Source organism: Microtus ochrogaster, chromosome 16 (genome assembly GCF_000317375.1).
Source record: "Microtus ochrogaster isolate Prairie Vole_2 chromosome 16, MicOch1.0, whole genome shotgun sequence".
NCBI classification, from domain to species: Eukaryota; Metazoa; Chordata; class Mammalia; order Rodentia; family Cricetidae; genus Microtus; species Microtus ochrogaster.
In genome coordinates this window covers 46,070,484-46,092,930 of record NC_022018.1, presented here as the reverse complement: position 1 = coordinate 46,092,930, position 22,447 = coordinate 46,070,484, and the positions used below count along the sequence as shown (strand labels likewise).

Below are 22,447 nucleotides of genomic sequence, written 5' to 3'. Positions count from 1 at the left end.
ACTCGCGCCCCCCACCCCTCTATACGACGGCACTTAACAACTCCAGGAACACATACTTCTGAGTTGTGCCTGCTACCATTTCCCTCTGGGGCTCTGTCTGAGAGGACTTTCTTCACTGTCTCTCCATTCTCCTCCCTCTGATCAGTCACAATCGTTTCTGAAGCTGATAGTCATCCAGACAGACCTTCCACCTGCTGCTTCCCCCAAGAGATTTGAAATCTAAGTACCTGGTGCCAGGACTTCTTCTGCGGCTTTGTAACTCCCCCCTTGGGTTCTGGGGATGGAAAGGAGGATCTTACATATGCCCAACACTGAGTTACAGCTCAAGCCTGGGAGGACCATGCTCACTGGGACATTAGGAACATAAACCTAGATCTGCTTATAATCCTCAAGGAGAGGGATGGCCCATCTAGAGTTCCTATTTAGGGAACTTGGGGTCTAAGAAGTTACAACAACAAATCTCTGAATCTGTGGCTGTACCTTCCTTCCCTGGCACAGATGGCCCTCTTTAACCATGTACAGCCCTTGAGCTGTATCTATATTGTCAACTTTAAGCTACTGACAAAACCTCCAGTCCATGCCAGAGTCCCTGTGGTCTTTAATTAAACCAATTTCTTCTCATTTTCACATACTTTAAAGATCCACTAATTTTTTTTTAAAAAAAAAACCTCACTTGTCTAAAGTATCTATTGCTGTTATCATTATCATAGCTATTACCATCATCAACTCAGCTAAGGAACACCCATGGAGTGCCTTCCTGGATCCACAACTCCACAGAATAGTCAGACTTCTATGTCATGCTAGTATTACAAATATTTCATGCAGATATATTCATAAATGCTTATGGATCAGTACTATGTGCTTGTGAATCTGAAGAAGTCAAAGAGTTCATCAATAATTCTGAATGACCAGAGCCTAGGGTAATACTCTTATTTATGTAATTGCTTAAATGATTTCCCCATTTTAAAAAGGCAACAATTCTAATGAGAATTCCACATATTACTCCAAATTATAATGTCATGACCTTAAATTATTCCATAATTTTTGATCAAATCAACTCATAAGGGCATGAGTTCTTTTATGCATCTTTTGGCAGTTATGAATGGCTCTCAGGGGTCCACTCAGAATACTGAAGTGGGCGTGGTGAGAACAGATCAGTCGACAGGAGGCATAGGACAAGTTATTGGATCTTTGTATAGTTCACAAGAGAATATAGCCACTTCTGGTAACCTACAGGTTGGTGTTTCCAAATTAGCCTTGAGAGATTATGGCCATAATCTTCTCTCAGCTAACAACTCACCAATGAAGAGAAAAATCAAAATTCTAACTCCCGCTGAGTAGTGTCAGCTGAAGGGAAAACCAAAAACAACCCAATAGTCAGTGCCCGGGGGAGTCATTGCTTGCAAAATATTTACAGACAGAATCACTGCCAAAACTGTAGGTGATTCTTCCCATTGTGACTCCTGGGGAGAATGTCGCCTCCCCTTTAATAATCACACAGTACAACTTGTCATTCAGAATTAAAATACTTATTGTAAGTAAGACACTTAAAGGCATCAAGACTTATTGAAACTAATTTGCACAAACCACATTCAAAGATAAATGATATCTCAAGTACCTTGCTTAAGTTGTTTTTCCACTTGCTTGAATAGACCACTAAATCTGATTGTGAATGGGTGGTTATTGCTTGGCAATACAGTGACTTTGCAGTCTTCTGTTTAGAATTAAGAAGAGAAAGGGCAACTTTTGTAGGCAAACCAAGTGGATTTGGGTTACTGGAGCTCACTGTCCATCCAGTATAGGCTGAAGTTTTCTGGTCGCTCTGAGGCAATGGCAATGACTTCTGTCTTAACAGATAACACCACGTAAAGCTAGTCGCAGTCTTGAGGCTGGGGAATGACAGCTGAGTGTCTGAACTGCTTAACGGTGAAACAGCAGGGACTGAAAGCTGACAGGGCCCTGGAGTGTTTGCTTTGTTCTCTTGCTGTTTAGAACCTGGTGGCTCCTCTTCCTGGTTGTTGTCGATAGATTTCAAGGGCAAAACACAGGCACTTTCTAAAGGGACAGGTGAATCTTGCACTGTAGGAGTCACCGATGTGCACGACTTGGTATTTTTCAGCTCCTGCAATTCACTGACATGGTCTGTGACCACAAACTTGGAGGGGCTCGATGACAAATGATCAATTGGTAAAGCCTGTGTCAAGTCAGCACTCTGGCAGCTCCTTTCTGGTGCAGGGCACGTGTCCTGCTCTGGGGTCACTCCTTCAAGGGGCTCTGTGGTACAAAGCTGCCTGACCAGCACTGGCTTCTTCTGTTTATTGCCCTCGCCAGCCCTTGAACTCGGCAGCTCCAAGGGTCTAATGTTTGTGTTGCAAACAGCTCCGTTTTCATCTTTAGCCCGCTTCTGGTGCTTCTCCATGGCAATGTCTAAACTGTTTGCTGGGGAAAGCATCCTTTTACTTGAGGCTGAGACTTCTTGTTGCGGGGAGAGTCTACCCACAGACATCTTCTGAACTGTGGTCAAGGATTCTGAAACTGAAGCATTTTGGCCTGTCTCTGGAAGAACACTTTTGCAGGTAAGATCCTTCTCTGGTGTTGGCAACGCATTTTGGAGAGGGTTCTGTGATTCTGGCATGGAATTTTGCTCTTCACTGACTGGCACTATACTCTGATTAGTTTGGCAAATTGGCATGTTGGAAAGATCCTGGGTCACTAAGATTTGTGGCAGGGATGTGACAGTGGCAAAACAGTACACAGGAACTTTACTCTGTGGGGGCACGGGCAGCACAAAGGATGGCAGTCCCTTCTGCCCCTGATCATTTGGTGGCCTAAGCTCCAGTGACGGCAGAGGGCAGGAGTTAGACACAGGATCGACTAGTTTGGCTGCTGGAGCTACTGAAGCCACACACGGATCTGCTCTGCTTTGATCTGGAAGAACCGGATTAGGCAGAGAATGCAGAGGACCAGAAGAGCAGCCCTGGCCGGAAGCGAATGCTGGACACTGAAGCTGGTACTTAGGAGCAAAGCTCCCCTCGCCAGGAGAAGACGCACACACATTGGGGTGTGTACCTGGTTTGCCGCCCTGTGCGGACGCTGGCAGAGACAGTGGTGTGTTCTGATGACTAAGGGGAGTAGGAGTTCTATTCAATAAATGGACATCAAAGAGCTGTTGAGGAGGGAAGGTGTCCGTAGAGCTTGAACTTGACATTTCTTGCTGAAGATCCTTGGTCAGGACCTGGGAGTGCACAGTTCGTGCGGGAAACTCAGCGGAAGATGCATCGGGAAGTCTTGGACCCTGAAACCCCATTGCATTCGCGCTAGGAAGAACAATATTTTGGAAAGATGATGCACTAACAGGAGATAGATGACAGTCGGAAGCTATGTTTAAAGATATCTGCCGGATCAGTGGACCTCGCCTTCTTTCCAAAAGGGGCACGTGTCCGGTGCCCCCAACACCAGAAGAGGAGCTGGAAGGCTGGGACTCAGCAAGTGTTGCCGGCGTCGCCTGGGAAGGAGTGATGCTCCCACAGTCAAAGGACTTACTCCGGAACTCAGAGACCTCCATCACTGTGGGCATGCAGCCGATCTGCTCAGACGCAGCGCGCCTCATTTCCCTGTGGCTTCCAGGGACACTTAGTGTGTTCGCGCCCAGTGGGATCAGAAGAAACTCAGCTTTGGGAAAATCGATTTTGGGGGATACCTCTGCTTTAGAAATGTCTTCTATGTCTAAGGAGGCTGAGAAGCTGGATGCGTGGGATAAGCTGCTTTCTCTGCTGAGACTCCGGGAGAGAGTGGAATCGAAGCTTGACTCGGTTGAAGAATGCTCTATCTCAGCCAGCCGGAGTCTTTTCTTTTTGGGTGGCAGTTTCTCTGTCGGCAGCTTTGATAAGGTTTCGCTGCGCTGAGGCCAACTGAACTTCTCTGACTTTTCTTCGTCATGGCCCTGGGCTTCCAGGTCCCGGTCGGGCTCCTCGGTGACCAGAATTTCTGGGACCTGGATGTTGTGCTGTCGGACCAGTCTCAAGGGCTGACCTAACACATACCGCTCACTTGGCATCTTTCTAGAACTTTCCCGTGGCTCTCCTCTAAGGGCCTGTGACGGTGCCATCTGAGGTGGGTGACCTTCCTCTGGGGAGAGTCCTATCACTTTCAGAGTCCCAGGCATGCCGGTTCGGCCCAGCTCCTGTAAGGTACAGGTGGTGCCTCCTTCCGAGGGCTCCAGCTTGTCAAATGAACTAGGCCTGCTCAGGGAGTTGGTGTGTTGGATGACAGAGATGCCACCCCCTTGTCTCTTCACTCCCATCTTGTCCGGAGCGGCAGAAGTTAGTTGAGGTTCAACCACAGGACATTGCTTTAGGTGTAGGGCCTGCTCAGGGACCCTGGCCACAAGCTGAACAGGAGAGCTCTGCAGCTGGATGCCTCTGGGCACCTGGTCACCTGCTGTGGCAGTAGCATGTTTGGATGGATTGGGAGCAGAGCCCAGGGCGGGCTGCAGCGGAAGGGCTTCAGTGTTTTCTGGAGATGTCCCGCTTTCGCGAGGCTGCAGGTCCTCATCATCGCCTACGCTTTTCATTTTCCGCCTTTTCCTTAGCTGGGGTGTCTGCTCCCACACACCGGTGGTACCAGCAACTCTGTAGTGGAGAACCTGGGGCTGGGTCCCACCAGAGGCAGGGCTGTGCTCAGGCTCTCTCACAGATACCTTTGTTTTGGGCCCATGTAACTCTGAACAGTAAAATTTCTTATGGTTCTCGAAATTCTCCAGTTTCCGGTACCTGTTTCGACAGGTTTCACACTCAAACATGGTCCCTCGTCCTTGGTGGGACTTCTTCTTTTCTAGGTGAGGGGCTGGGAGCACTTTGCTCTGCACTGGCCCGGCCTCACTGGTGGCTGGGCATCCCTGACAGCTCTCATCCGCAGACTGCCCAGAGCCCAGCGTGTGGTTCTCACTGACTGTCGAGTCCTCCACGGCAGCCTGTCTGACCAGGGGCCGGTGATGTCCGCTTGGGGGAATGGACAGGTTAGGTCCTGACACAAAGACATCATCATACAAGGTACCGATTTTATCATCAAATGACTGGCTTCCTCTTAGAGGGGGAGGGGGCGGGATTATATTTGCAGGGACTGCTGAATATCCTGTGGTTGGCATGGAGTTACTTCTCGTAATAGGCAGGCAGTCCAAGGAAGGAACGGACAGGAGGAACACTTGCTTTGACTTCTCGGTGGGGGTGAATGGGGACTTTGGTATATCAGAGCTGGAACTTGTTCTCCGTCCCATTGGTTTTAGGTCAAACTGGAAGGAATCTTTAAATATGTATGATTTGGGGGAGTCAATGCTTCCCCGTCTGGAAAGCGAGGTTCTCCGGGGCTTCACACTATCCAGTTGCTTGTCATCAACCAGGGCTTCATTGTCAGATATCAACTTTGAAATCCTTTCCTCCAGAGTTTTCGTGGCCAAGGGTGGACGCATCTGTCCTGCTATAACTGATGACTTCTCTCCAGGGGCCACAGCAGCTGGTGCTGGAGCACCAATTCGAGGCCCCGGGGGCCCACTGCTCTTAGCTGGGTCGGGATCCACGGTGGGAAACGTTCTGGCAAAAGGAGTCGGGGGACTCACAGCCTGATCAGCACTTTCAGAACGTGAAAAGTAGCCAGAATCAGTACTTCCTAAGCTCCGTGGACTCAGCAGCAGTTTTCCTTGCTGCTCCTGGGGGTCGTCTGTGGCCTGCTGCCTTTGGAGTTGTGCATGCGCTGCTCCGCTGTGCGCCTCCTGCCTCCCTTCCGACTGTGTCACATCCCCTTTCTGATGGGACTTCTCATCTGTCTCTAGGGATGATATCCCGGCTGGATGCGACAGTATGTTTGCAACATGAAGATCCTTCTGCCTCTGTGTGCTAGGAAGTTCCGGCTTGGGACTGGTCCCCTGTGGACTGTCACTTCTTAGTGTGGAAATACTTACTGGGTGGACCACAACTTTTGGTAACTCTGTCAGGGCTTGTGACTCAGAAGGTCTGTCCTGTGAAGAGAAGCCACTGACCACATTATCTGAATTGCTTGAAACAGACTTGGGTAAAACTTCGGGATTGGATGTCTTCTTCATTATTTGCACAGACTGTAGGTCCATAACCCCTGGATCATTCTGCCTCCCGTCTCCAGGCCCTTCCTCCTCACTCTCCCCACTGTCTTCCACGTCTGAATGGACACTAAGTGCTTTGGGGCACTCTTGGGATAAGAACAAACCGCCAGCCTCTGGCTGTAAGACGAGACCCAGTTTGATAGTGTGCGCATGGGATTTTTTGTGCTTATATAGGTTACTTTTAGTCTTAAATGAAAACCCACAAGTCACACAGGGGTAGGGCCGCTCTCCAGTGTGGGAGCGGATATGCTTTAAGAGCACGCTGGGCTTCGCACACGCTCTATTGCAATACTCACAGATATATTTGCCTTGCTTTTTGGGCTTCTGATCTCGCAGAAGAAGATTGCACATTTGTTCCACACTTTGACTGACAACAGAAGCGACATGGGTTGAACTGTAAATGGGCCCTGGGGGCGACTGTGTGGAGCTGGCGGGGCTTACTGACGCGGGTGACGCAGAATCCATTTGCTGGTGTGGAGGAGTAACCTGAGTTCTACTGGAGGGAGGCATGAGACCTACAGTTGACGGCATTGCTATGTTATAAATCGGTTCAAGTTTAGTGTTCTCGTGGGTGTGCAGATTTGTCAATGATCCTGTTAAGCCCAGACGCTCCGGAAGCTGCTGATTCTGTTGGCTAGGTTTGGGAACAAGGTTGTCGTGTGGGGTATACAGGTGAGAGACAGGCTGAGCTGCAGCTTGCTCATTTTTCTGAGCAGAGGCCTCATGTACGGGGTATGAGGTACGCGGAGAACACTGCGATTCGACAACCAATTCCTGGGAAGCAGGATTAGAGACATCCGGGGAACTGCTCTTTAATTTACAAGGGGGCCATACAGTTTTATTTGGTCTCAGTTTTTCTGTCTTAATTGCACAAGATGAGGCCTTTTGTGACAAGGTGCTCAATTCTGGCTCCATTGCTTTCAGTAAGACATCGAACGCAGTACTTGTATAGGAAAGGGGCGTGGTGCTACAGGAAGGAGAGCTACATTCACTATTGTCAGTCCTGGTTTTACTAGGTGAGGAGCTGGAGTCCTGCTGTCCATCAGGGCCACTGATCCTGGCTGGGTCTGAGCCCTCGGACCTCCATCTCCGCAGCTCCGAGCGGTGATGGGGAAATGAGGCCTTCTTTGGGGAGACCGAGTCTTCAGATTTTGAGGCCTCAGCAGTCATCCCGGGTATTTCTCCATTTTGCTTGGTACATTGCTTCCCAGTGTTGGCAGGGGCACAGCTGTGTTTCTTATGAGCATCTGATGTATCCTGGACGACACTGAACGCCGCTGACTCTCCTGTGTTCTGCTTGTGTTTGGTCTGAAGAGGATTCCTCAGGGGGGATTTTGGTATTTTCTTCAAGTGATTCTCAGCAACAATCTTTTTTCGCTTCACACCTTTAAGAGACTCAGAGCCTCCTTTAATGCCAGCCTCTAGGATTTCTGTTAAGACAAAAAAGAAAGAAAGAAAGAAAGAAAGAAAGAAAGAAAGAAAGAAAGAAAGAAAGAAAGAAAGAAAGAAAGAAGAAAACCGGTTGGTAAAATTATATACATGTCATGATTGTTTAACAACTATAGTTACGATCAAGAGAGCAAAAGCCTCCTTTAACAGAGCCATGTCCATGGTGTGGACATTTTAGGAAGGTTTCCAATCAAAAACCTACAGAAACACTAATACAGAGGTCATGCTGAGTGGTTCTGGAATACTCTGCTCCATTCTGGAGAAACCCATGTCATGGAGCTAGATCCTTCCCCATTGCTCACATAACAGTAAAGAAGATACTGACCTTATTTTAAAGTGCTTTGGAAGCAAATCAGTTTAAGTTAGAAACTACCTACAACTTCTCTAAACTATTATGTATTTAGGAAGTGATTAGTTACCATTTGTTGGATCCTTGGGCATATAGACAGAAATTATTTCTCTATATAACTTTATTTTATAAAAGCCAAGGTTTTAATTGATTACTTTCACATCACCGTCACAATGCACACATTTGAAATTCATATTACCCTGTAATGCCCACTTTGCCTTTGATGATGATGCAAGTTTACATACAGTGTTCTTTTCCTGCTGTGACATGTATGCATGTGCTCTCATACATACACTGATGAAGAGAAGATAGTGACTCCGCTGGAGACACCTTTACTCCCTGGGGCATGATGGGACGGCAGGAGCATCACTCAAGTGCTGCACTGAAGCAGCACAGAAGAACCAGCTGTTTTCTGCTGAGCGGTGCCCAGCACGTCTTCTGTGTCCTTCTCGGCACTCTTTTATGAAGTGACACTTCCCTCACTGGCTCCCCCTCAAGATACACATAACAAGGCTTCCCAAAACTTGCTTGTGGCATTCTCTGAGCTACCAGACAAGGGTGACAAACTGAGAAATGATGATCACCCTAAAGGGGAGTAGTTTCCCCTCCCATTTCCCAGAAGCCAGGAGATGAGCTCTCACCAAAGTGAAAGCCATTAGGCTCTGAAAATAACTCAACTGGCAAGGATGAGAAGTCACTCGGGGGGGTGGCCCATGGACCTGAAACCCTGCCTACACCAAGACACATATAGTCCTGCCTGGGTACTGATGTGGGATTCCCCTCTGTGTGCTGTGAATACCAATGGTTAATAAAGAAACTGCTTTGGACGTATAGCAGGACAGAATAGAAGTAGGCGAGGAAAGCTAAACTGAATGCTAAGAGGAAGAAGGCGGAGTCAGAGAGAAGCCATGGAGCTGCTGCTGGAGATAGGCATGCTGGAACCTTGCCACGTTCCTCGTGGTAAAATATAAAATAATGGAAATGCGTTAAATTCAGATGTAGGATTTAGCCAATAAAAAGTAAGAGCTAATAGACCAAGCAGTGATTTAATTAATAGTTTCTGTGGTTATTTCGGGAGTATGAGAGGTCGGGAAACAAACAAGTGGCCACATGCAACAGGGTATGTATAGTAATTTTATTGTTTCACATACTTTTTGAAATAAGCTGTTTTCAAGTGTTCATATTTTTAAATCAGATCTTGCCATGTAGCCCAGGCTGCCCTAGACTGGGATTATTTATTTATTTATATCACCATGTCAGGCTGTTCTGTTGTTGTTGTTGTTGTTTTAATTAAATGATGCCTGCCATTGCAAAGAAATCAACCTGTAGGTGAAAGTCAAAATCATGCTGTTTTAAATAAAAGTAATAAAATTTTGGTTTTGTACAGAAAATGAAAGATGGTTATAAAGTGCCTGCAGCCCACCACCTTAGCACTCAGGAGGATGAGGCGAGTGAAGGGTATGCTTGCAGCCATCTTGGGTCACACACTGAGACTGTTTCAAAGAATGAGAAAACAACAGATTTCTTAAATATCTATATTTACTTGTTATTTCTAAAAAAAACTCCTATAGTTAAGGATCGGAAAAATATTTTTAAGCTATATGTTCTTATTTCAGATACAATCTGAAATTGTCATATTTCTATCAATTGTCAAATTCTACCCAGTTTGTCAAGTTGCTTATTTTCAACTCTTCATTTCTATCTTTAACTTTAGTATATGGCTACTGTATGTGTGCATCTGTGTCATATGCCTATGTGGTCGTGCGCCTGTGCTGTGTGTGTGCACCTGTGTCATATGCCTATGTGGTCGTGCACCTGTGCTGTGTGTGTGCACCTGTGTCATATGCCTATGTGGTCATGCACCTGTGCTGTGTGTGTGCACCTGTGTCATATGCCTATATGGTCGTGCACCTGTGCTGTATGCCTATAAGCGTGTGCACATCTGTGTTGTATGCTTATGAGTGAGTTCACCTTTGCTGTATGCCTACGTATGTGTGTGTGTGTGGATGCACCTATGTCATATGTCTGTGTGTGTGCACCTGTATTGTACACCTATGCATGTGGAGGCACCTGTGTTGTATGTCTTGTGTGTGTGTGTGTGTGTGTGTGTGTACTTGTGTTATATACCTTTGCGCGTGGACACACCTGTATTGTATGCCTATATGTGTGGGTGCACCCATAGGTACAATGTGGAGACCAGAGCTTGCATTGATTGGGTATTCTTTTACATCTCTCCATCCATTTCTAAGGCAGGGTTTCTCACTGAACCCAGACCTTGTCATTTGAGCTACACTGTCTAGCTGGCAAAGCTCTAGGATCCTCCTGTCTCCACCCCAGCACTGGTATCACAGGCATGTGCCACCACATCCAGCTTTTCTGTGGTGGCTGGGGACTGAAGTCAGGTCCTCATGCTTGAGACAAGCCCTTCACCCACTGAGTCATCTCTCCAAACCCTCTTTATAAACTTATGGTATGTATGTATGTATGTATGTATATATGTATGTATGTATGTGAATATGTATGTGCCGTGAACATGTAGAGTTCAAAGGAATTGGTTCTTCCTTTCTACTATGTGTGTACCAGAGATAAAATTCATCAGTCTTGGAAACAAATACCTTTAAATGCTGAACCATCAGGCTGGCCCATTTTGTTTTTGATATATGGTCTCTGTAGCTCAGTGATCCTCTTGCCTCAGCCTCTTGAGTACTGGGATTATAGGTGTGCGCCCCCAACGCTGGCTCCACTTGCATCTATCCTAGCATCTAATAACTACTTCTTCCCTTCAAAGTAGTACATTCTCTACTAGCTTCTGGCAGCTTAGTTTACTCAAGAAAACTTTTCTTCTAGTATAGCTCCCAATATACTTTCTAATACTGTTTTCTGTGGGGTAAGGTTCTCTTACTTAATGTCAGCCATGTATTGTGAGTACCCTCACAATGGTTTATACTGCTTTCATATCAACTCTCCTCTTTCTTTGGTTTGTTTTGTTTGGCTTCCTCTGTAATTCCCGAGTGCTTTTCCTTTATGCCAACAATTCCATTTTTAAGACATTAAGCTCTAAACAATTTTGATTTCATTTATTAGCTTTGGAGTGAGGTTGTTATTTTATTCTTAGTTTTTAATTTCCCATTTCACCTCATTTTATTCTCTTAAGTTCGAGCTCTTTTTTTAAACATTTATGATGTCATTAACTTAAGGTTACTTCTGTTTCTGTCATATTGTTTCCTTGAAAGCTATTTTTGGTCTGTCTTTCATGTTCTCATAGCTTTTCTTTGGATAAGAATATGGAGGCGCTGTCACTAAAGGACACAGTCAAGCTGCATTTCCTTCTTGCTTTTGCTAGGATTCTGTCACAGGTACCTGGCGGGGAGAAAGTGGTGCTGATGTGCAGAGGGTCCTTCAGGCTGTGTCAGAGTGACAGCGACAGTACAAATAATAGTGATGACGTGACTTTTCACAGAGGCAGAAGGCAGAGCCTATGACCAGTTTGCCAAGGTCTTTATATGGGGACATGGGATGGGCGGGATCGTTTCACTTGGCAGGCCACAGAACCTCAATTCAGTATGTGTGTACGAACTGTAAACCAGAGCTGGAAATTCAGGGCAAGTCATTTTCAGCAGGAAAATGGTTAGGCTGATTATGGCAGAGCCAGTTAACATAACATTACTGGCCCATTTAAAATAATCCCAAAGATTATACAGCAATCTGAAAATTAAGATACATAAAGTACACATGCACATTCTTGGAGAGAGAGAGGTCTGGGCTAGAGGCAGAGATCTGGGAATACATAGTGAGAGCTGTTTTTGGAAAAGTAAACAAATGGCTGGCCACAGAGAAGGAGTTGTGGAGAGAAGAAGAGGTCTGACACCAGAGCCTGGGTAATTGCTACATTTAAGGATGAGCTGGGAATCACAACAAACAAGGTCGGAATTCAAAAGATACAATGAGCCCTATGATAGGGAAGTGTCTGGGGACCAGAGCATAGGCAATTCTCACAGCCCAGCTGTTCTGGCCAAACACACAGGATGGTATCAAGGCGAGGTCACCAGGCTTGCTGGTCATGGGAATGGAAAGGATGCCCTCATGTCTGAAAACATGGCACGTGGGCTGTGGAGGTCAAACCCATCTCATCCATGGGGAACGTAAGTGGAGGAGGGAAGAGCATTGGGCCAGTGGAAGCAGATTGCTTCCAGGGAACACAGTTCTGAAGGGAAACCCTAGTGTTACTGGCAGGGCAGGGGAGAAGAAACTTCTCAGGGGAAGAGGGCTGGCTGTGCTTGAAGATAGAAATGTACCCTCAGCAGAGAGGAGAATGCGGGCCCAAGAGGAAAACTAGAATGTCAAATGTATGGTGAAGAGATAGAATCAGGATGCTACAGAGCAACGAGGACAATTGAGTGGCTGCTGGAGACAAAGAGATGGCAGGCATAGTTTCAGAGGTGGCACATCTGTGACTTGCTCCTGGCCTGAAGCGGGCCAGAGGGAGACACTTTCAAGTCAACGGAAGTTCACAAACATAATGTGTTTAGAGAAGTGTTTAAGACACATATAGAAAACAGCAAGGAAGCCCTGGTGCACACACACTGTGAGTGGAGGACACCGTGGACCAGCAGGTCATGCTCAGCCCTGACTACAAAGCAGGAAAGGTGGGAATCTGGGCAGAACGAAACAGGAAGCTGTGGAGATTCACCGCCACGAATGTGATCAAGAAATATTAACGTGATGGTGGCTTCTTAAATCTCACCCATCTTCCCAACCTCTGTCTACTCTGTTTTTACACTGCTTAAAGAAGATCAAACTATCAACCCAAAACTTTGTATTGAGAAACAATTTAGCTTTCAACGATGTTGGTTAAAACATGCAATAGGGATGGTACAGCTCAGTCAACACGGTGTTTAGTAGTCAAACATGAAAACCTGAGTCTGAGACTTAACATACAAGGGGAAGGAAGGGAGGGAGGAAGAGAGGGAGGGAGGGAGGGAGGAAGGGAGAAAGGAAGGGAGGGAGAAAGGGAAGGAAGAGAGGTATGGAAGAAGGGAGAGAGGGAGGAAGAGGGAAAGGGAAAGCAAAAAGAAAGGGAAGGGAAGGCAAAGCAAGGGAAGGAAAGGGAAGAAGAAAAGTCTGGCTGTGGTGGTCCATGTCTGTGAAAAGTGGAAAGTGGAGACAGGAAGATTTCTGGGCTGGCCAGCTAGTCTTGCAGAATCATGAGCTCCATCTCAGAAAAACAACAAAAGTGCTAGAGGAAGAAAACCAATGCCAGCTTCTGCCCTCAATACACACATGCAATACACACATGAACATGTGCACCTATAACCCTCACATACAAACAAAGGCAAAACAAAGAATCAGAAAAATGAAAACGGACTTCCTTGCCAGCAGACCTGTACCGAAATGTTAAGCCTTTAATCTGAACCTATACACATAAATGAGCTCTGGAAGTGAACAGGGAAAGGAATTCTCAAAAGATTGGCAAAGCTGCCACTGCTTTGAAGTCCACCATGCTAAAGCTGTTATCACAATGCTGTATTTTCCACATGGCCACGTGGAAAGCAAATAATGGTCAGCAAAATGAGGACACCCCAATCCCTGGAACATCAGAGCACGTTTCCTTCAGCGCTGGAGAGGCTGTGCAGCCTGATGAGATTATAAACTCTGGAATGGGGAAATTATCTTGAACTGGAAATGGGAATCTTTCAAATTTCACAGCAGAATCTCCGGTTAAACAGCAGCCAGGAAAGAGACTGGACCAAGAGACCTGGCCTGGCCCTGCTGCCTACAAAGCCGCAGAGGGACCGGTTATTTACTCCTCGGAGTGAAAGAACGAGACCTGGAGTTCTCAGACTCTTGTGTCGAAGGCTGAGCCCAGAACAACTGTTCTCAGAGATGGAACCTTGGAGAATAAGCTGGATTATGGGGGCTCAAACTTCATCAGAGGATTGATCAATTAATGGGTTCATAATCAGATGTATTACTGCAGAGCAGGGATTCAGAAAGTGGGGTTCTGCTCTTCAGTGTCAGGTTGTCATGAGATAAATAGTCTCTCCAAGATTCTCTGCTTTACTTCCTGCCCAAAGAAATGAAGGTGGACCACCCAGAAACTGTGAACCAAAACAAAATTTCCATCCTTTAAACTATGTCTTGGGTGTTTTGTTTAGCAAACACAGCTGACTCAAACAGTGTGTGCTTAGCATATGCAAACTGCTGGATTCAATTTGCTCTCCTGCAAAATAAAGCAGAAATAACTGAACACAAAAGAATAAATAAACAAAAAAAAAAAGGAGAGAAGAAACATTGAACCCTGAAGTCTGAAGAAACAGAGTGGCCATTAGTTGTGAGACAATAAATCAGTCTGGGAAGAACTAAGGCATATAGCAACAATATCGAATCCTGCCAACAGGCCAAATGAGAGAGAAAACAGATTATCTTTTATCATCTTGAGAAAGAACACAGCCCTCTGACACCTAGGTAGAGCCCACTCTACGACAACAGAATGACAGGCAGTGAGTACTTTACACTGCTCAGCCTGTTCAGGGGTGTAGCCCAGTGGTAGACTGAATGCCTCACATGAAGCGGGGTACTAGATTCAATGCCCTGTACTACACACATTAATAATAATCATCATCTTAGTGAATGAAAATAAAAATTAACTGTCTAGAGCAATCGAAGCAGACTATCTCTGCCAAGGTCAAACTACACTGCTAAAGTTAACTGGGCACAGCATGTCTCCTAACCACAGCAAAGTTCAACCTGAAAAAAATAGCAGGAGATAGCTGAGAAATTAAGCAAAGCAATTCTAACTAGCTAGCTAAAGAGGAAAAGGAAGTCACCAGGGAAACAAGAAAAGTCAGAACAAAACTTGCAAATGAGGAAACCATGATGAATATTTGCTTTACACCAAAGCCATACAGCACCACTAAGCCACACATCACCACAATGCCACATACAGCCATAAAACCACGCATCGCCTCAATCCCACACATCAACACAAAACCAGGTGCCACCAAAAATGCCACACACCATCACAATGCTGCACACCACAGTGCCACACACCACCACAATGCCATATATAGCCACAACGCCATGCATTGCCATAATCCTACATATCAACACAACACCAGGCATCACTAAAAATGCCACACACCACCACAATGCCACGCACCACCACAATGCCACACACCACAATAAAGCTATGCACTGCCACAGTGCCACACACCACCACAATGCCATGTGCCACCACAATGCCATTCACCATTGCTCAGAACCAAAGCCCAGTGACCTCTCACTGCATGACTGGGACAAGAGGAACTCTGGCAGGATCACTGCTGTTCTTAACCATTTCTTGAGAGCAACCAGCTTATACAATAAGCCAGAAGTGATAAGGACAAGCAACATTTTGTGGGGACAGTCTTCCACATCCCAAAGAACTGACCAAAGGCCTTGAGTGGTACCTCCTTACCAAACTTACAAAAACCAATCATTTCACTTGCACCAAAACTGGTCAAAAATAAAATGGAAAATGCTTTATTTGTAGCAAAAATCTGAAAACTCATAAAAGTAAATTTAATGCCAACTATTAAAAACATGCAGGAAATACAACAGTCTTGTGGTATGATGCACCTGGAGCATGGAAGATGGGGTGAGGAGTAGGGGTATGTGCAAGTTCAGAGGTACCAGTCTCTGGCAAAAATCAGTATTGTGAAGGTGCAACTCAATTCTTTTCAAATTTCCATAATTTACAAAATTTCAAGGAAAAAAATCCTTCAGTTTCTAATATGACAAGTCATACTGTTTATTCAGAAAAATAAACCTAAATTAAAAAACGGCATTCTGAAAAGTAACCTCCATTAGACAAGAGGGTTCTCCCAAGGCCTGTAAAGACAAATCATAGCCATGACACAGCAGCCCCCCTCCTCCCACAAGATCAGATCAGTAGTGAGATGGAAACTATAAAAGTTTAATATGTTATAAAGCCAGAGTTCACAACCTTAGAGAAAGGATGACACATTTTCAATATAAGAGTCTGATCTCATATATGAGATGAGAAAATAAACGTAGGGTATAAGCAAATATCGTGCAATAAATAAACTCAAAGATTCAATATAAAAAATAAAACTAGAGAGATGGCTGGAAAAACACAGGTGAAGTCTTGACTTATCTTATGCTGGAAACATAGTAAGTTTTTAAAAAGCAAGCAAAAGAAAAGTGATTTAAATACATTAAAACTACAATCTCTAGGCATGTAAATTTATGCAAATAAATATATAGTAAAAAACTGAGAAATGTACCTGTAGTAGATGAAAGGTTGATAGAGTAATGTGTAAACAATTTCTATGTGAGATTTCTGGTAAAGGAAAATGAAATAATGAAGACCATCTCTGAGAACTGGTTAGCTAAGCAAGACACCAGCATGTTCAGCTTGGAGGTAATAGAGCACTAGAAAGATAAAGAAGTTACTAAGTCAAGATCCATGAGGAATTAAAGTCCCCCCAACAACTCGGAACATTAGTGTCCTTTTCCCCCAGGACAGGTGGGCACAATCAAAAGGGAGCTTAAGGCTGTGTGGTTCTGGCTGTCTAAGCAACAGTAGAAAGGCAGACTGTGGGGCACACTATGAACGGTGTGCATGCTAAGTCCTGAATGGTATCCTCTCTGGAGCTTTAGAGTCCTTGGTTTAGGAGTGACAATGACCTGGAGGAAATCCGTGCTCTGTATGCTGCTCCTTGAGTCAGAGCCCTGAAACTATCAGGATCATCTTAGACTGTTATTTTCCTAGAAGCCTGCAAGAGGAAAATTGATCTTCTCTGAAGAAAGATTTCAATTTAGCCTTCAAAACACTTCCATAGTTTTCTAATAAAATGTCCAGTCACCTGAGAAAAGACCATTACCATAAATGTAGTGAGAGAGCCAATAAGCCAGAACAAGTAAAGACTTTATGTGTGCTTATGCTGTTGAAGAATACTAAAGGTCTAGAGGACCACAGGGTACAACAGAGACACTGTAGACGGGAAAAGCAAGCGATAATACAGCAGGGCTTAGAACCTTCTTGACAGACTGAAGTTCAGATTAGAACTGGAAAAGATAATATGCTGACAGACACGTCAGAGGACAAAGGATGTCAGACCCTAGTCAGCTATGGAAGGCCTCTGGGGGTCTTTGATGGTAAGCAGTGATGTGGGATGTCCTTTTGTATATGTGTTGCTTTTATCGGCTAATAAATAAAGCTGTTTCAGCCAATGACTTAGTACAGTAAAGCCAGGCAGGAAATCAGAACAGAGATATAGAGAGAAAGTAGGCAGAGTAAGAGAAGCCATGTAGCTGCTGAAGATTAATAGAAATGGGTTGATTTAAGATGTAAAAGTTAGTTGATAAGAATCCTGAGATAATAGGCTAAGCAGTGTTGTAATTAATATAGTTTCTGTGTGATTATTTGGGTCTGAGTGGCCAGGAACGAACTCTGTTTACAAAAGAGTGGGCATTCTTTGTGGAAATAAGATAGAAAAAAGGGAGTTACAGTTTTTTTTAAAGATTTATTTATTTATTATGTATACAGTATTCTCAGTGTTCTGCCTGCACACACACCAGAAGAGGGCGCCAGATCTCATTACAGATGGTCATGAGCCATCATGTGGTTGCTGGGAATTGAACTCAGGACCTCTGGAAGAACAGCCAGTGCTCTTAACCACTGAGCCATCTCTCCAGCCCGGGGGTTACAATTTTAAAAGCACTCTGTGCTGCCATTAATATAGCTGAGCAAATATTCCTGTGATATGAATGTGCATCCTTTGGGTATCTGCCCAAGAATGGTATTGCTGAGTCTTGAGGTAGATTGATTCCCAATATTCTAAGAAAACACCATATTGATTTCTGAAGTAGCTGAACAATTTGCCCGCTCACGAGCAATGGAGGAGCGCTCTCCTTATTCCATATTCTCTTCAGCCTAAGCCATCATCAGTGTTTTTGATCTTAGCTATTCTGACAGGTGTAAGATGGTATCTCAGTCATTCTGATTTGCATTTCTCTGATGACTAAGGATGTTGAACAATGCTTTTAAGTGTATTTCAGCCATCCGAGATTCTTCTGTTGAGAATTCTCTGTTTAGATCTGTACCCCATATTTTAATTGGATTATTTGGTATTTTGAATAATGCAACTATATTCATAGCTTCACTATTCATAATAGCTAGAACATGAAAACAACCTAGATGACCTTCAACCAAAGAATGGATAAAGAAAATGTGGTAACTTATACAATGAAGTATTACTTAGCAGAAAAAGCAATGATATCTTGAAATTTGCAGGCAAATGAATGGAACTGGAAAAAAATCCTAAGTGAGGTAACCCAGACCCAGAAAGACAAACATGGTATGTACTCACTCATAAGTGGATATTAGACGTAAAAGAAAGAATAGCCAGGCTACAATTCACAACCCCTGAGAAGCTAGGCAGCAAGGAGGGCCCTAAGAGAAAAATAGACATGCATCCCCCAGGGAAAGGGCAATAGAAAAGCTCTCCTGAGTAAATTGGGAGTGCTGGGTGGTGGGGAGAACATAAGAGAACAGGAAGGCTGAGTTGGGAGAGAACCAGAGAGGTAGAGCAAGAAAAGAGATACCTTGATAGAGGGAGCCATTATGGGGTTAGGGAGAAACCTCATGCTACGGAAAGTCCCAGAAATCCATAAGGATGACCTCAGCTAAGACTCCAAGCAATAGTGGAGAGGGTGGCCTTCCCTTGTAACCATATTGATGACTACCTTAATTGTCACCATAGAAACTTCATCCAGCAACTAATGGAAGCAGATGCAGAGATCCACAGCTAGCACTGGGCCAAGCTCCCAGAGTCCAGTCGAAGAGAGGGAAAGAGGATTATATTAGCAAAAGGGTCAAGACCACGATGGTGAAACCCACAGAGACAGCTGATCTGACCTAATGGGATCTCACTGACTCTGGACTGACAGCTGGGAAACCTGCATCAGAACAAACTAGGCCTTCTGAATCTGGGTCAAAGTTGTGTGACTGGGGCAGTCTGTGGGGTCACTGAAAATGAGACCAGGATTTGTTTCCACTGTATGGTGTGTGAACTGGCTTTTTGGAGCCCATTCACTATGGAGGGATACCTTGCTCAGCCTAGATACAGGGGAGGGACTTGGTCCTGCCTCAACTTGATGTGCCAGACTCTGTTTACTCCCTATGGGAATTACCCTTTCTGAGGAGTGGAGGGGGAGATGAGTAGGGGGAAGGTGAGGGGAAAACAGAAGGAGGGAAGGGAGAGGGAGCTGTGATTGGTATGTAAAATAAAAAATAAAATAAAAGCACTCTATGAAGCACAAGCAAGATAAACAGAGAGAATGCCACCTGTGCTCCACAGTGGGAAAGTGTAAAAGTCAAAGACACCATTCTTAGTGGGAAAAGTGTAAGAATTTTGGAAACCCGGATTACTTTGAAGGACCAACAGTTGGCATGTAATATTACCAACTGCCCTAGGGGAAATGAATTTCCATGCCAGATTTCTACCTTCCCGCCCCAGCTGGACTTCTCCAGACTGAAGGTGAAGTAGATACTGCCTAAAAAATGACACTTTCAAGAAATTGTCACAACAGGGACATATTAACAGAGAAACTCAACCCAGGAGATAACATACACTGATAGAAAAGGTCAGCACAGCAAGCACTAGCAGAGAAATTCAATACAACGGACACATATTAACAAAGAATACTACATGACAGGCGCTAATAAAGTCAACACAGCAGATATATTAATAGAGAAATTCAAAACAACAGGCAGCACACTAAGAAATTCAACACAGCAGACACACATTAACAGAGAAATTCAACACTGTTCTTTAAGCAAAAGCAAAGCTTCAAAGAGAAAACTCACATAAGGCAAAACCACCGGCTAAAAAGTGACTCAGGGGTGAACGTGCCAAGAGGCCTAAACTATGCTAAAGACTGAATCTACAAGTCTTCCAAACGTGCATCGTTCAAGGTTGTTCCCAGCTTGGCACTGGGTAGTGGTAAAAGCTCCGAGCACACAAGTCTTAGGTCTTTGGAGACATGCCCTTGAAAGGAGACTGTGGACACTCAGCCTCTCAGCTGCCACTAAGAGAGTGGCCACCTTGGTTTCACACTACCACCAAGACGGGCCTTTCCAAGGCCCCAGACCATTCAAGTCAATCAACCATGGAAGGAATCTCCCACAAGGACGAGCTAAAAGAAACCTTTCCTACACGCTTATTATCCGACATTCTGTCAACATAGCAGAATGCCAGCTTACACAAACTGCATGAAATGTAATCAAGTACAAAGAATTCAAACACAGGATAACAACGGGCTAGTCAAAAGCAGAGCAAAAGATCAGCCCAGGGAAGAGGAGAGAAATAATGATAGGATCAGTAGCTATGCCTGTGGTAGCGGCTGCATCCTCTTTTGTCCCTGGTGGGGGAATTCCTGTCACTCACCACATCTCTAAATGTTGGATCCTAACAATACTTTGCCACAGTTACAACGTTACCCACCTGCCTTTTAAAGGTATTGCCAAGGTGAGAGTGGGCAGTACCTAGTGCTGGTTCTAACCATCTCATCCTTCCCATAAGAACCACAGAGAAAGTTACACAACCGTGCGCCCTGAGACAGGTTCTTCGGCTCTGCCACAGCAAGCCTGGCAAAGCAGTAACAAAAGATCACTACGACCGATGCCAGGTGCTATGAAATAACTCTAGCTTCTGTTTCTCACACGCTTTAATTTTGAAGAGTGAATCATGCAAATTAGAAGCCCAACAGGTAGGAAGGAAGAAAGGAAGGAAGGAAGGAAGGAAGGAAGGAAGGAAGGAAGGAAGGAAGGAAGGAAGGAAGGAAGGAACCCAACAGGTAAAGCCTCTGTGGTGGTGCATACTTTAATCCTAACACTCTGGAGGTAGAAGGAGGCAAATTGCTATGAGTTTGAGGCCAGCCTGATCTACATAGCAAGTTCTAAACCAGCCAGGGCTAAATAACAAGATTTTTTCATAAATAAATAAATAAATAAATAAATAAATAAATAAATAAATAAATAAATAAATAAGAAGGGGATGTTACGTAGAGCTGAATCAGCAGCTAAGAACATACCCTGTTCTTCCAGAAGGCCTGAGTTCATTCTGTCGGGGAGTTCCCAAGGGTCCGTATTTCCAGCTCCAGAAGATCTAATGCCTTCTTCTGGAACCCATGAGTACCAACACACACATGCCATACATACACATGGATGCACAACTTAAACAGAAACAAAACAAAGTCTAAGCCAAACTATTCTCATGTATTTTTGCAAGTTCACAAAATCCACGAATAGGAGGTTGACTCTGCCTTTGATTAAAACACGAACCATGAGAAACAGTTACATCTCCCTGCCCCGAAAGTCTTTGCAGTTGTTTTCTGGTTGTTTCACTTTCATGAGAAAGACTCGAAGACCTTAGTGATTTCTTTAGGGAAGTCCACAGATCTCTACAATTTAGGGCTGCTTTCATCCAGCTCCAGGATTCTGTCACCCGACGGCCAAGTCCGCAAGAGCCACATGAGATGATCATTTCCAAGCAGCAGGTGATCTCAGGATCACTATCAGATGACACTCGGAAAGCCTCCAGTCAGAACCACTGGAAGCTCGACATTTATTACAGCAGGGGATCTGGCTACTAATTTGACAACTGCTTCAAGAGTGTTTGCTCTCTGAGTTTCAGTGGTTTACCGGCATAACGCTGACCCCTAATCACAAGGAAGGTTATGAACTGTATAAGATACTGTCTATTACAAAGGTAGGGAAATGTGGAATTTCCTGAACATTTACAATATTGAACTGTCAGAAATGCGGAATCCTCATATCAGGGTTTCCCACCCACCAAGCTAGAAAGATGCGGATATCACACAAGTACAGAAGAGTCTCATTCCTCATGCTTAAACAAAGTCTTAAGGAAAAAGCAGTTTGTAGCTGCCCATAGACTCCATCAGAGGTTAAAGAATGAAGCTTTTTGTTACTGAGATGAATACCAACAGTTTGTAAGCATCACTGTGCCAGATAATTGAAGAAACAAGTTGCTTCGGATAAGCAATCTAGGCAATGTGTACCATGAGAAATAAATAGCTATTTAACTACACTTGAGAAATGAAAGCAATCGTGTGCATTGTTTATGAGCCCTGCCTGTTAGGCACAGGGATCCATCTTCTCCCACTCCCCACCCATCTTTATGGATTCAGCAGCTGTCAAAGACCTTCCCAATGCACAGGCACCTATGGTGTCTGGGAGATGACTACAGGCAAGCTCAAGCTCCAGGAAGAGACCCACGGCAGGGAATGGGAGGATGGGAGGGAGAACTGAGATGAAGACCTGAGGGTCACCTTAAGGAGCTCTGCCTTGACAGGAGAAGGCTAAGGACATGCTCAGTGGGGGGCCTCATGAGCCATACCCCACAAGCTGAAATAGCCACGGCCCCTCTGAAGTTGGGGTGGTGGATGGTGTGGACGGGAGGATACGGAGCCCCTGCAGTCTCTCCCCACAG

At 44.9% G+C, this 22,447-nt stretch overlaps 1 protein-coding gene across 3 annotated transcripts in view; it reads right to left on the bottom strand.

Annotated features, from left to right (window-relative positions):
• Nucleotides 1–22,447, bottom strand: part of Hivep1 (human immunodeficiency virus type I enhancer binding protein 1) — a 144,093-nt gene that overhangs the window by 24,950 nt on the left and 96,696 nt on the right. For all 3 annotated transcript variants that reach the window (XM_026782950.1, XM_005355085.3, XM_026782949.1), the window contains exon 4: nucleotides 1,619–7,563. In XM_026782950.1, coding sequence (XP_026638751.1) covers nucleotides 1,619–7,563 — 5,945 coding nt within the window. The remainder of the gene's footprint in view (nucleotides 1–1,618; nucleotides 7,564–22,447) is intronic.